Consider the following 10470-nt stretch of genomic DNA (forward strand, 5'->3'; position numbering starts at 1 on the left):
GGCGCGTCTCAGGCTACGCCCCCGGCCCACCTCAGGCCCCGCCCCGCCTCTCGCGCGCCCTGGCCCCGCCCCTAACACCCCCATGCTCCGCCCCGCCCCTCACAACACCGGGCCCACCTGAGGCCCCGCCCCTCATGGCCCCAGGCCCCGCCCCTCACAGCCCCAGGTCCCGCCCCTCACGGCCCCAGGCCCCGCCTCTCACGGCCCCAGGCCCCGCCCCTCATGGCCCCAGGCCCCGCCCCTCACAGCCCCAGGTCCCGCCCCTCACAGCCCCAGGTCCCGCCCCTCACGGCCCCAGGCCCCGCCCCTCACAGCCCCAGGCCCCGCCCCTCACGGCCCCAGGCCCCGCCTCTCCCAGCCCCAGGCCCCGCTTCTCACGGCCCCAGGCCCCGCCTCTCACGGCCCCAGGCCCCGCCTCTCACGGCCCCAGGCCCCGCCCCTCACGGCCCCAGGCCCCGCCCCGCGTCGCCGCCGCCGGTGCCGGTGGGGCGGGGCTCGTGCTTGCCCTGTCCCGGCGGAGCGGACACTTTCTAGCCGGGAGGACACCCCTGTCGGCTGCGGGGAATGGTGAAGCATGGCGGCTCGGTGCCGTGCCCGCCCATTCTCGGTGTGCCTGGGCCCTCCCGGCCCCTATTGCGGGCCCAGCCTGGTCCCGCGGCAAGCGCTTGGTGGGACAGCGCCTTTCCCGCCCGGTTCCACCGTTCTCCAGGCCCCGGTCCAGCCTTGCCCGGCGTGGCCATGCTCCCTGACGAGCCGTCACGGTGGTCCCGGGTCTGTCTGGTCCCACCGCCGGGCCTCCCTGTGGCGGCGCCGGGCAGGAAGCGGCTGCTGGCGGCGGCTTTCCTGCCCCGGGGGCCCCGGCACTGGGGAGCGGACGGAGCTGGCTTCTGCCCCGGCGGGGGCCCCGTCCATCCCCGTCCACCCCCGTCCGCGGTGCGGAGTGTCGGCTGCCCCGGGGCACCCTTTCCCCGCGGCTCCGGCGGGATGAATGCGGGGGACGAGCAGGGCCCGCCCGCAGCCCTGCATCCCGCCCGTCTGTGGGAGCTCCGCTGGATCAGGTGGGGCGGGGGGCCAGAGTCCCCCGACCCTCCCGGGTATTGGCTCCGGAGCGGGCGGACAGCGCTGGGACGGGCCGGGATTGATGCCCGGGGGAGCCCCAGCCCGGGCGCAGGGATGTTGCTGTCGGGAGGAGGAGGATGCTTCCAGGGTTACGGCTGCTCTGCTGCCTGCTCCTGACTCTGCTCCCGCGGGTGCGGCAGAGGCAGCTGGGGGTGCTGCACGGAGGCCCCAAAGGGTTGGGGACAAGGTCTGGCAGACAGCGAGTCCCTACAGGGCCCCTTTCTCTCCTCTGTCCCAGTGCAGCTGTGCTGGGGGACAGCCCACCTGGCCCTTCCTGACCTTTTTTTGGAGGATGTCTGAGCAGGGTTTGCAACGCACTTCTCTGCCCCCAGTGCTGGTGTTGGCTCAGAAACTTCTCTTCCAGGCTGCAAGGGTGAAGGCAGAGCCAGGAGCCCCCTGCTTCCTTAACCCCTTCATCTCTACTGTGCTCGGCTTGATCTGGGAGGAGGAGGAAGGATCTCTGATACACTGGGACCACCAGTACTGGGCACTGGGGCTGTCCCTGCCCGTGCAGCCCTGGCATCCTGTGTCCCCTTGCTGCAGGACGTGGGAACAAGGGGGATCTCAAGGACGAAGGTGATACCCTGATGCCATATCCCATGTGGCTCCAGCCCTGGCTTCTGCAGCAGTGCTATAGTGGGGGCCTCTACCACTGGCATGGCAATGTCCAGCACCCCTTGGACCTCACATGGTCCCACAGGTCCTGCCACCCCCAATGGCACAGTCTGCCCTTCCAGGTGACTACTGGATGAGGATTGTGAGTAGAGCTGCCCTCTTGCCATCCTGGCTGTCCTTCCCATCCACCGCAGACCTCGATGAGAATCTGTGCAATCATGCAATCTGTGCTGAGGCTTGCAAGAGCTTCAGAGGCCCACTCCTGGCTTGGCTGAGCCCACGGGGCCCCCACAGTCACAGGCAGCCCTGGCAGACCTAGTGTGGGACTCCAAGGGCTGTGTGTTGGACTGCACAACAAACAGAGTGCCTTCCTCATCCTGGGCAGAGTCCAGAGGTTATCCCAAACAGCCCTCCTGAAACCACACTTGGGGGGAGAGCTGGGAGTGAGATGACATCCTAGGGTCTATTTGGTGCTTTGCAGGGCCTTTGGCAGTGCTGGTGGTGCAAGCCCACTGCCAGGATCCAGGGCTGGATCTCCTTCTACTGCTGGGCCCCTTTCCATGCCACCTTCATGGCCATCCCCAAGAGAAGTCACTGCCACTGGGACCAGATTAGCAGGTGGGCCAGCATCAGAGCCAGCAGTGCTGCATGCACACTTGGAGCAGGACCATCACAGGGGTGTGTCCCCAGCCCTGCAGGCTGGCCTCATGCTATCCCCTGCACAGCACCTACAGCAAGCTCTCCAATGGCACCCAGCTGCTGGCCAGCTGCTCTCCTGCCCTGGCCTGGGGCCATCCTTGTCACCTTCCTGCGGGTCCACGCTGAATACTTCACCAGCTGCACAGAGGCCATGCTCCCCAGACTGGGCAGTTGGCACCCCAACACGGCTGTGGACAAGGGGTTTAGCTGCCTCGTGCCCCTTGCAGCTGCCCCCACACTCAGCAGAGCCCAGAAAGAGGTCCAAATCCCAGGGAAAAGCTGCCCGTCTCCTGCGTGCCCCCAGGTCTTTGAGGGGGTTGCGACAGCCTCCTTCCCTCCCAGTCCTGGCAACTAATGAGTGGGAGGAGAGGACTGAGGGTGAGAGGTCAGAGCAGGGGTGGGGAGTTTGGGATTCCCTGGGGTTGGAGTGGGTCCCATAGCAAGAGGGGAGGCTGGGCATGGGGGCTCCAGATCCCTGCATCTGCCTGGGGGGAACACTGGGAGAAGAGTCCCAGGCAACTGACACTGCACGGGCCGATCCTCTTCCTCAACACTCCAAAGTGGGAGCTGGCAGGGAACATGGAGGATGCCAGGCTGGGTGGGGAACCCAGTCCCTTGGCAGGCAGCCACCGTCCTGTCCCTGCCCATCCCCTCCGGACGGTCCAGGAGCGGGGCGGCTGTCCCAGCCCTGGGCCGCGCTGAGATCATTGGGTGTCTCCCTGGCAGAGGCTCCTGCCACCCGGCTGGAGGCTCTGCCGGCTCCAGCAGAGAGACCAGGGGCTCCAGTCCTGCAGCCACTGGAGTGCTGGGGATGACTTCCAGATGTGGCCACTTGCCTGCAGAAGGTGGCTGCTGCAGCCGGGGAAGCATCAGACAGCTCTGCCAGGATCTTTGCTGGGAAGCTGAAGCCCAATGTGATCCACAGCAGGGAAGGTCCCTCCGAGCCGCTCTTCACTGCACTCCAGTCCCTGTTCTGCGTGCCTGCAGACGGGTGTTAAAGAGGAGGCTTTGGGCTCTGCTTTGCCCCGGCCAGACGTGAAAGGTCCTGTGGAGGAAATTCGCAGACCCGCGGGCTGAAGTCACCCTCTGTTGGGGAGACATGGGCCCCTGGGCGGGAACTGCTCCAGGAAGGGGGTCTCTGGCAGAGTCAAGCAGGCGCCAGGCTGGACAGTGCAGAAGGAAGTGCACTGGGGCGAAGGAGTGGCAGGGTTGGCCAAATGTCTGCCCTCTCCCCACCTCCTCGGCCTCGTGCCTGGGGGTAGGTTGTGTCATCACCCTTCCCTCCTTGGCCACGGGCAGGAGCTGGGGCTGCCCCAGCTGTGGCTCCAGCGGGGCAGGTGCCTGAGTGAACCAGAAACTGCGGGTTTGGGGCCGTGGGTCCCCTTGCAGCCCCCATTCCCGGGCGGCAGCACCCGTCCGGGGACATTATGCTTTCCCGTCCACTCCCCCCGCTGCTGGGCTGCCTGCCCTCCACGCAGGAGACGAGGGATTTCACAACCCAGCCCAGGCAGGATTAAAGAGAAATACACAAGTAAACAAATCGCGGCCTCGTAACGCTGGACGTGCCGTGCAGGGAGCGGATCCTCCGGGCCGGTGGGTGAGGCGCGGGTGTCGTGGGTGCCGGGGTGCGGGAGCGAAGCCCGCGGGGGCCGGCACCGCACGGGACAGCGCAGGGTCCCCGCCGGGAGAGCCGCTTCAGAGCAGCACTGAGCAATCTCATTTTTCACACGTCTCCTGTAGTCAAACTGCCCCTGTCAGAGGAAAGGAGTTGCTTCCTGTTATTTCCATTGAAATCCCTGTCCCGGTCGTTAGCCGGCAGGCTTTGGCAGGATGGCACTGCGTGCGCACATGAGCTCCGGCCGTCTCTCCCAAGGGCTCCTGCTGCTCTCGGGTAAGTGTGCGGGGCGCGGCCCCGGGGGCTCCGCACTCCGAACCACCCCGCACGTGGCCCTCCTCCCACCCGTGGGGCTGGGGCCAGGGTCTTGACTCAGTCCGCCCCATCGCCCCATCCCCAAATGGCCCCAGCCTGTCAAGGGTGAGGTTAGCTAGGACAGGCATCGCTAACATGGCCAGGGGGCAGTGGCAGGTGAGAACCAGGTGCTGTGGGGCAGCTCCCACCACGCTCATCCACAATCTGGCAGGGAAACCTGCAAAGATCCGGGCTGGGACAGGAGCTGTAGCACCACAAATGCCCAGGCAGGGGGGCTGGATGGGGCCATCAGGGACAGAGATCGGGACAGGGTGGGGTGCCCTCACCACAGCCAGTGTACCAGCCCAGGAGCACCCCCTGGGCCAGTGCACAGATGTGCTGGAGCTCCCCACAAGCAGCCCAGGCAGTGCCCATTCCAACAGCTCAGTGCAGAGCCAGCATCAGTGCCCCACACTACAGGCCTGCAGCTAAGGACAGAAGATGAATCGAGCAGTTTCCTTGAGCCATGGGGCTCCCGTGGGCCAGGCGAGACGTGCCTCACACCCTTGGCAGGCTGTGCTGGGTGTGGGACTGATGGCAGGCAGAGGGGCTCTCCAGCGGTTCTGTGCCGTGGGCAGTGCTTCCTCTTCCTGCCCCAGCCCTGTCCGGCTGACAGGCAGCACCACGCTGGTTCCCTGTGGGTGGGGGTCCCAGTTTACCCCCATGCTGTGACCATGGTGAGGGTTCATAGCCCCTAAACACCCCCTCTGAACCTTTGGATAGCTGCCTGCAGCCTGGCTAGCCCCTCCTCACAGCCCCTGCCCATACAGGGGGCTGGACACCCTAGCCCCAGCATGTGCCAGGCTCTGGGTCCCTGTGCCACACTTGCCAGCTCCAGTGTCCCCTGAGAGACACCAGAAAGCAGTTATTTCCCATAGACCCAGCCTCTGCCAGGGCAGCTCCTGTGCATGGAGCCCTGTCAGCACTCTTCCCCCTCACCAGACCCTATGTCCCCTCTCACCCTGTGTCCCTCCCTCTGCAGTGCTCCTGGGGACTGGCCTTTTTCAGACGGACGCCGTGACAACAAACTTCAGCCAGGATGCTGGGACAAGCCCACCCATGGCCATGTCCAACAGGACAGCCCAGCCCATGAGTGAGTGTTGGGGTTCAGTGAGGGCTGGGCAGTACTTCCGGACAAATGGTGCCCTGGCCAGGGCTGGCCCTGAATGGCACGAAATGACCTCTCCTTTGCCATCCCAAAAATAGCTGGCCTGTGCCATGAAGCTCTCCCTGACAGTGCTCACAGTGGGGGCAGCCAGCAGCAGCCTGCCCTCCCTCTGTGCCCCTGGCATTGCCCTGGGCTGCTGCAGGCTCCAGGCAGCATCCCAGGGCTGCTGTGAGGTCCATCCCTCACTGTGCTGATGTCTCTCCCACTGGCCTGGGCAAGGCTCCAGGTGTCACCTGGCAGCAAGGGCAGGCAGGGATGCACTGTGGGTAGAGGCATGCTGCCCGTGCTCAGCACCTTTCCTCACAGGGTGGAATTACACCGACATCACACAGCACTGCTGGGATTACTTTGTCGACCTGATGAGGAACGTGACGACACAGGAGTTGTGCGAGTGGAAAGTCATCAGCAAGTATGGGGCAGCAGAACCTTCCCCTCTAGTACCAGGGCTGGGCAGTCCAGAAGGGTACTGCTGGCCTGGGGTCTGGCACTGTTGTCCCATCCCCTGCCGTGTCCCCCTCTCTTCCCAGGCCCTACAGCGAGCTGCGGGGCTGCCTGGAGACCTGGGCCGACCGCCTGAAATACAGCTACCCCAACGCACTGGCCGAGCAGTACATCCTCGAGAGCCATCACCGCTACTTCCACAACTGCACCCTGGAGCACCCAGTGTACTTCGACCCGCCCGAAGATGTGCTCCTGGCCATGATCATCGCACCCATCTGCCTCATCCCCTTCCTTGTCACCCTGGTCATCTGGCGCAGCAAGGACGGCAAGGCGCAGGCCTAGAGCTGCCCTCCCGTCCCGTGCCGGGGCATGGACGCCCGGCTGAGGGGCTGCCCGACCACCTGAACCGCCTGGGGGGCTGTCGGGGCCACCGAGCCGCGCTGCTGAGGCGCCGGTTCCTCCTGTGCCTTCCCCCACCCTGCGGCCCGGGATTAAACGCTTCTCCCCCCACGCCTGGCGCTGGTTCTTCGGCCGCTCGATCCCTCCACGGCCCCGGCCTGGGCCAGCGCCCTCCTGGCACGGGGCTGCCGGCAGCTTCTTGCCGTAAGGAGCGCTCCCGGGGAGGACACCGGGACCCCACATCGGGCACCAGAAGCTGCGGTTCGGGAGGGGCGGGGCCACGGAAGGGGTGTGACCAGAGAGAAGGGCGTGGTCTCAGTGAGAGGGCGTGGCCCCACGCCGGGGGCGGGGCCTGTTGGAGGGGGCGTGGCCCCGCGCCGGGGGCGGGGCCTGTTGGAGGGGGCGTGGCCCGCGGCCGGGCCGGAAGCGGGGCGGGAAGCGGCGGCGGCGGTTCCGGTGGCGGCGGCGGTAGTGACAGTAGCAGCGGCGATGAGTTTCGCGTGGCCGTGGCAGTACAGCTTCCCGCCCTTCTTCACGTGAGCACGGCCGGGGTTGGGGCGGAGGGGCTGGGGCGGAGGGGCTGGGGCGGGAGCCGGGGTCGCGGGCCGGCGGTGCCGGTGCCCCTCCGCCACCGTGCTGACCCGACCCCTCAGGCTGCAGCCCAACGGCGAGACGCGGCAGAAGCAGCTCGCGGCCTGGTGCGCGCTGGCGCTCGCCTACAGCCAGCAGCACCGGCTTTCCTCCATGACGGTGCGGGAGGCTCAGGACATTCCGCTCTTCTCCAACCACCGCCTCCAGCGTATCCTTTGGGCCCGGTGCCCGCGCCCCCGCCGCCTCCCTCGCCCCTTCCCCCCGCCTCCGTCAGCGCCTCCTTAACCCGCGCCCAGGGAAGCTGCCGCTGGAATCCATCCTGGTGGTGCTGGAGGAGCTCCGCAAGAACGGTGGGTGCCTTCGTCCGTCCGTGCTCCCGGCCGCGGCCTGTGCCCGGCCCGCGGACCGCAGGGCAGAGAGGGCAGCAGGCACAGGCAGCTCCGTGCCGGGGCCGGGCCTTGCCCATCCCGCGGGTGTGAGCTGTGCCCCCGCCCGGATCAGCGTCTCCGCCCGGGCTGCTCGCGGCTCCGCGGGACACAGCCCTGCCAGACTGAGCTGTGCAGGGGGGAGAGAGCTCGACAGAGAAATGACTTTCTGTTGATATGGCAGTATTTAGGAGGTCGATGCTGTAGAGCAAGGGCTGGTCTGTGAGGCTGCCTCTGGGTGCAGTGTCTGGCACATGTCCTGAAATCTGCATGTTTGATCCTTATTTCTGACTTGTGCTATGCTTCAATCCGTGTTTCCTATTGTTTCTAGGGAACCTGGAATGGTTAGATAAGAACAAAACCAGCTTTCTGATCATGTGGAAGAGACCAGAAGAATGGGGAAAGCTCATTTATCAATGGGTGAGAGCACAGGGGCTGCACACCCAGACCAGGCTGTGTCCATGAGTACAGGGTGTCCTGCCCTGGCTACCCTTTGGGAAAGACCACTGCTTGCTTCCTCACTGCTTTTACCTTTCTCCTTGCACTTCTCTCTGTTTCAGAGAGGTGAGGAGGTATTAGCAGCCTGTCACTTGCTGTGAGCCGCAGTGTGAGCAGAAGGTGGTGTTGTCCACCCTCAGTGCTGTTGGCTGTTCCGTGGTGAGGACAGGGCAGTGTCACTGCCTGGCCTCTCTATAGCCTAAGTCCTCCCTGTGAAACACACAGGCAGGAGAGGAACAGTCTTCATTGCCCCAGGCTGCACCTCCTGTGCTCTCTACCCCAGCTTGTGTCCAGGGTTCTTCTGCTTGCCAAGTGCTGTGTTACACACTCCAGGATGTGGGAGAGATCATCAAGGATGTTCAGCCACATGGATGAGATTTGCTATATTGTCTTCGTGTTTCCAGGTGTCAAAGAATGGCCTGACCAACTCTGTGTTCACACTGTATGAACTGGCCAGTGGGGATGATACAGAGAATGAAGGTAAAGTTGGGGGCTCATGTTCTGGAGCAGGTTTTCAGAGCACACTGGATTGGAGCATGTAAACAGTTGATTGTCAGATTACAGCTTTGTGGATTAAATATTCTGAAATCTCAGATGCAAACTCACCCTTTCCCACCATTAGCACATGCTGCTCCAAGGGCTTTTATCACTTTGCAGGAACATTCCACTTTATAATTGCATTTTCCCTTCCCCAGTGCCTAGCATTTTATCTGGTGTGGTGAGGAGTGTTTTGTTTTCAAGACAAGCTCCTGCTCTGCTTGAGAGGCTGCTGTGACTCATCCCTGCTGTCTGATGACCTTTAGGCTCTGTTCCTGAAGCAGAGATGATGAGGCTGTCAGTCTAGCCATGACTCTGGATTTGCTGTAGTGTTATGATGCTCTTCAGAGCCCCCAGCATTGCTGTCCCCAATCCCTAGACCTCACTAGGCTGTTTGTTTCCTGAGATTATCTTTTTTTTTTTTCCCTATTGTTCTTCCCTAGAGTTTCACGGCTTGGATGAGGCTACACTGCTCCGAGCCCTGCAAGCCTTGCAGCAGGAGCACAAGGCTGAAATTATCACGCTGGATGACGGCCGAGGTGTCAAATTCTTCTGACAGGAGCCTCCTTCCCTTCCCCACTGCAGTCTTGGGTCTTGCTGCCAAGCATTGCTCTCTGGGCCTGGCTTCAAACTGTGACTGCAAGTAGCTGCATCTTGGGATTTCTTGGGGCAAGATGAGTCTGCGAACCCTTCCAAAGACTTAGGAATGTCCTGAGATTCTCTGTCTGTCTGTTCTCCCTGTTGATGTGTTTGAGAGGCTAAAGCTGCTCTAGGCAGTTCTGAGAGGGACCACCCAGAAGTGAAACTGGACTGCTGCTGGTCCCTGTTCCTGTGATGGCCTCGAAGCAGTCCCAGCTGGCTGGTCAAGCTTGGCCTCAAAGGACCTCCCTGCCAGACACGTGTCTGGGTCCTGCAGTCCTGCTGCAGTGCCAGGGGGTGAGGCAGGAGCTGGGGACTGGCCATTATTGCTATACTGTGGAAGCCCTCAGTGGCAGAAGGAAATGCACTTGCTGCCAAGCAGGCTGGGGGAAGCCAGGGAACTAATTTCAGGTGATTAAAGTGAGATGTATTTATAGAGCAGCCTGGCTGTTTTCATCTATCTTTATTTTTCCATCAGAAACAAAGCAGCAGTGTACCAGATTTTTGCCCGTCAGTCATGTTTCCTTGCTACCCCAGGGAAATGCAGTGGTTCCAGGACGGGAAGCAGCAGCCCAAGTGTGTTTCTCCACTTGGCAGAGTTGTGGCCTGTGGGGGCCCTCACTGCCCTTCTCAGGACAACATTTACTTTAAATTTGCATGTGCAGCCTGCTGGAAGTCCCTGGGTTTGTGCAGAGGTGACGGGGTAAGCTCTGTACCAATGTGGCTGGGAGAGGGATGACTCAGCTTTAGGCTCTCAGTGCTGATAACAAAGTCTCCAACTTGTCAGAAACCGTGGCCCAGGTGCAGTCACTGACCCTGTCAGTCCTGGAGAAGCAGATGGCAGTGCTGGGACAGGATCACCTTTCCCTGATCGTTGTGTGCATGTCACTGGCAGAGGTTGGGGGCGATGCTGGAGTGACCTCAGGTCAGACCAGTCTGGTCAGTCTGGGGGTCCAGCAGAGCAGATGGTGTTAGCACCCCACAGGTTGCCACCGTCTGCCCCTGTCTGACATTCCCTGCCCTTGGGGACAGCCTGGCACTGGCTCAGCTGCTGCTGACAGCTGATGTCAGCATTGAGGAATTCTCAGTGTAGGTGAGATGCTGGAGTCTAGGAGCTGTGCAGTGTTAAAATTTGTTTTGGAGCAGGAGCCCATTGACCTGAACTTGGTGGGATGTGCTGCCCTGGTGTGTGCTCTGGAACTGTGGCTGGAGCCCAGGCTTCCTCTCCATGCCAGGCTCAGGAGTGCTGTGGAGGACTTCCTGAGTGCCAGCACTTCTCTGCTGAACAAAGGCACCAGCAGTGCTTCTGAAGAGTCACTAACACAATGGGCTGGTGTGGTCTCCTTTCTCCTTTCTGAGGACCATCACCC

General features: G+C 62.7%; 2 protein-coding genes across 3 annotated transcripts; both read left to right on the forward strand.

The window, feature by feature from the left end:
- The first annotated feature begins 3802 nt into the window (after positions 1 to 3802).
- On the forward strand, positions 3803 to 6521 carry RAMP2 (receptor activity modifying protein 2). 2 transcript variants are annotated; one of them, XM_066336671.1, is made up of 5 exons: positions 3803 to 4026; positions 4174 to 4324; positions 5385 to 5495; positions 5877 to 5979; positions 6098 to 6521. In XM_066336671.1, the coding sequence occupies exons 2-5, from the start codon at positions 4264 to 4266 to the stop codon at positions 6351 to 6353; spliced, it is 531 nt and encodes a 176-aa protein (XP_066192768.1). In that variant the 5' UTR covers positions 3803 to 4026; positions 4174 to 4263; the 3' UTR covers positions 6354 to 6521. The 2 variants fall into 2 exon arrangements, with proteins under 2 accessions (XP_066192768.1, XP_066192769.1); XM_066336672.1 differs by lacking the exon at positions 3803 to 4026 and having other exon boundaries at positions 4163 to 4324.
- A 274-nt stretch (positions 6522 to 6795) lies between these two features.
- Positions 6796 to 9541, forward strand: VPS25 (vacuolar protein sorting 25 homolog). Its single transcript, XM_066336704.1, has 6 exons — positions 6796 to 6946; positions 7064 to 7209; positions 7298 to 7351; positions 7758 to 7846; positions 8329 to 8404; positions 8905 to 9541. Exons 1-6 carry the CDS (start codon positions 6900 to 6902, stop codon positions 9015 to 9017), a joined length of 525 nt encoding a protein of 174 aa, XP_066192801.1. The 5' UTR covers positions 6796 to 6899; the 3' UTR covers positions 9018 to 9541.
- The last annotated feature ends 929 nt before the right edge of the window (positions 9542 to 10470 follow it).

The sequence above is a fragment of the Sylvia atricapilla genome, chromosome 27 (assembly GCF_009819655.1).
Source record: "Sylvia atricapilla isolate bSylAtr1 chromosome 27, bSylAtr1.pri, whole genome shotgun sequence".
In the NCBI taxonomy this organism is placed as follows: domain Eukaryota; kingdom Metazoa; phylum Chordata; class Aves; order Passeriformes; family Sylviidae; genus Sylvia; species Sylvia atricapilla.

What these genes read in the sequence shown, in the direction of transcription:
- VPS25 (XM_066336704.1), top strand. Translation starts at nt 6,900, where the DNA reads ATGAGTTTCGCGTGGCCGTGGCAGTACAGCTTCCCGCCCTTCTTCAC. An exon ending in CTCCAACCACCGCCTCCAGC is followed by an intron (nt 7,210 to 7,297) that starts GTATCCTTTGGG and finishes ACCCGCGCCCAG; the next exon opens with GGAAGCTGCCGCTGGAATCC. An exon ending in GGAGGAGCTCCGCAAGAACG is followed by an intron (nt 7,352 to 7,757) that starts GTGGGTGCCTTC and finishes TATTGTTTCTAG; the next exon opens with GGAACCTGGAATGGTTAGAT.
- RAMP2 (XM_066336671.1), top strand. Translation starts at nt 4,264, where the DNA reads ATGGCACTGCGTGCGCACATGAGCTCCGGCCGTCTCTCCCAAGGGCTC. An exon ending in AGGGCTCCTGCTGCTCTCGG is followed by an intron (nt 4,325 to 5,384) that starts GTAAGTGTGCGG and finishes CTCCCTCTGCAG; the next exon opens with TGCTCCTGGGGACTGGCCTT. An exon ending in CAGGACAGCCCAGCCCATGA is followed by an intron (nt 5,496 to 5,876) that starts GTGAGTGTTGGG and finishes CTTTCCTCACAG; the next exon opens with GGTGGAATTACACCGACATC.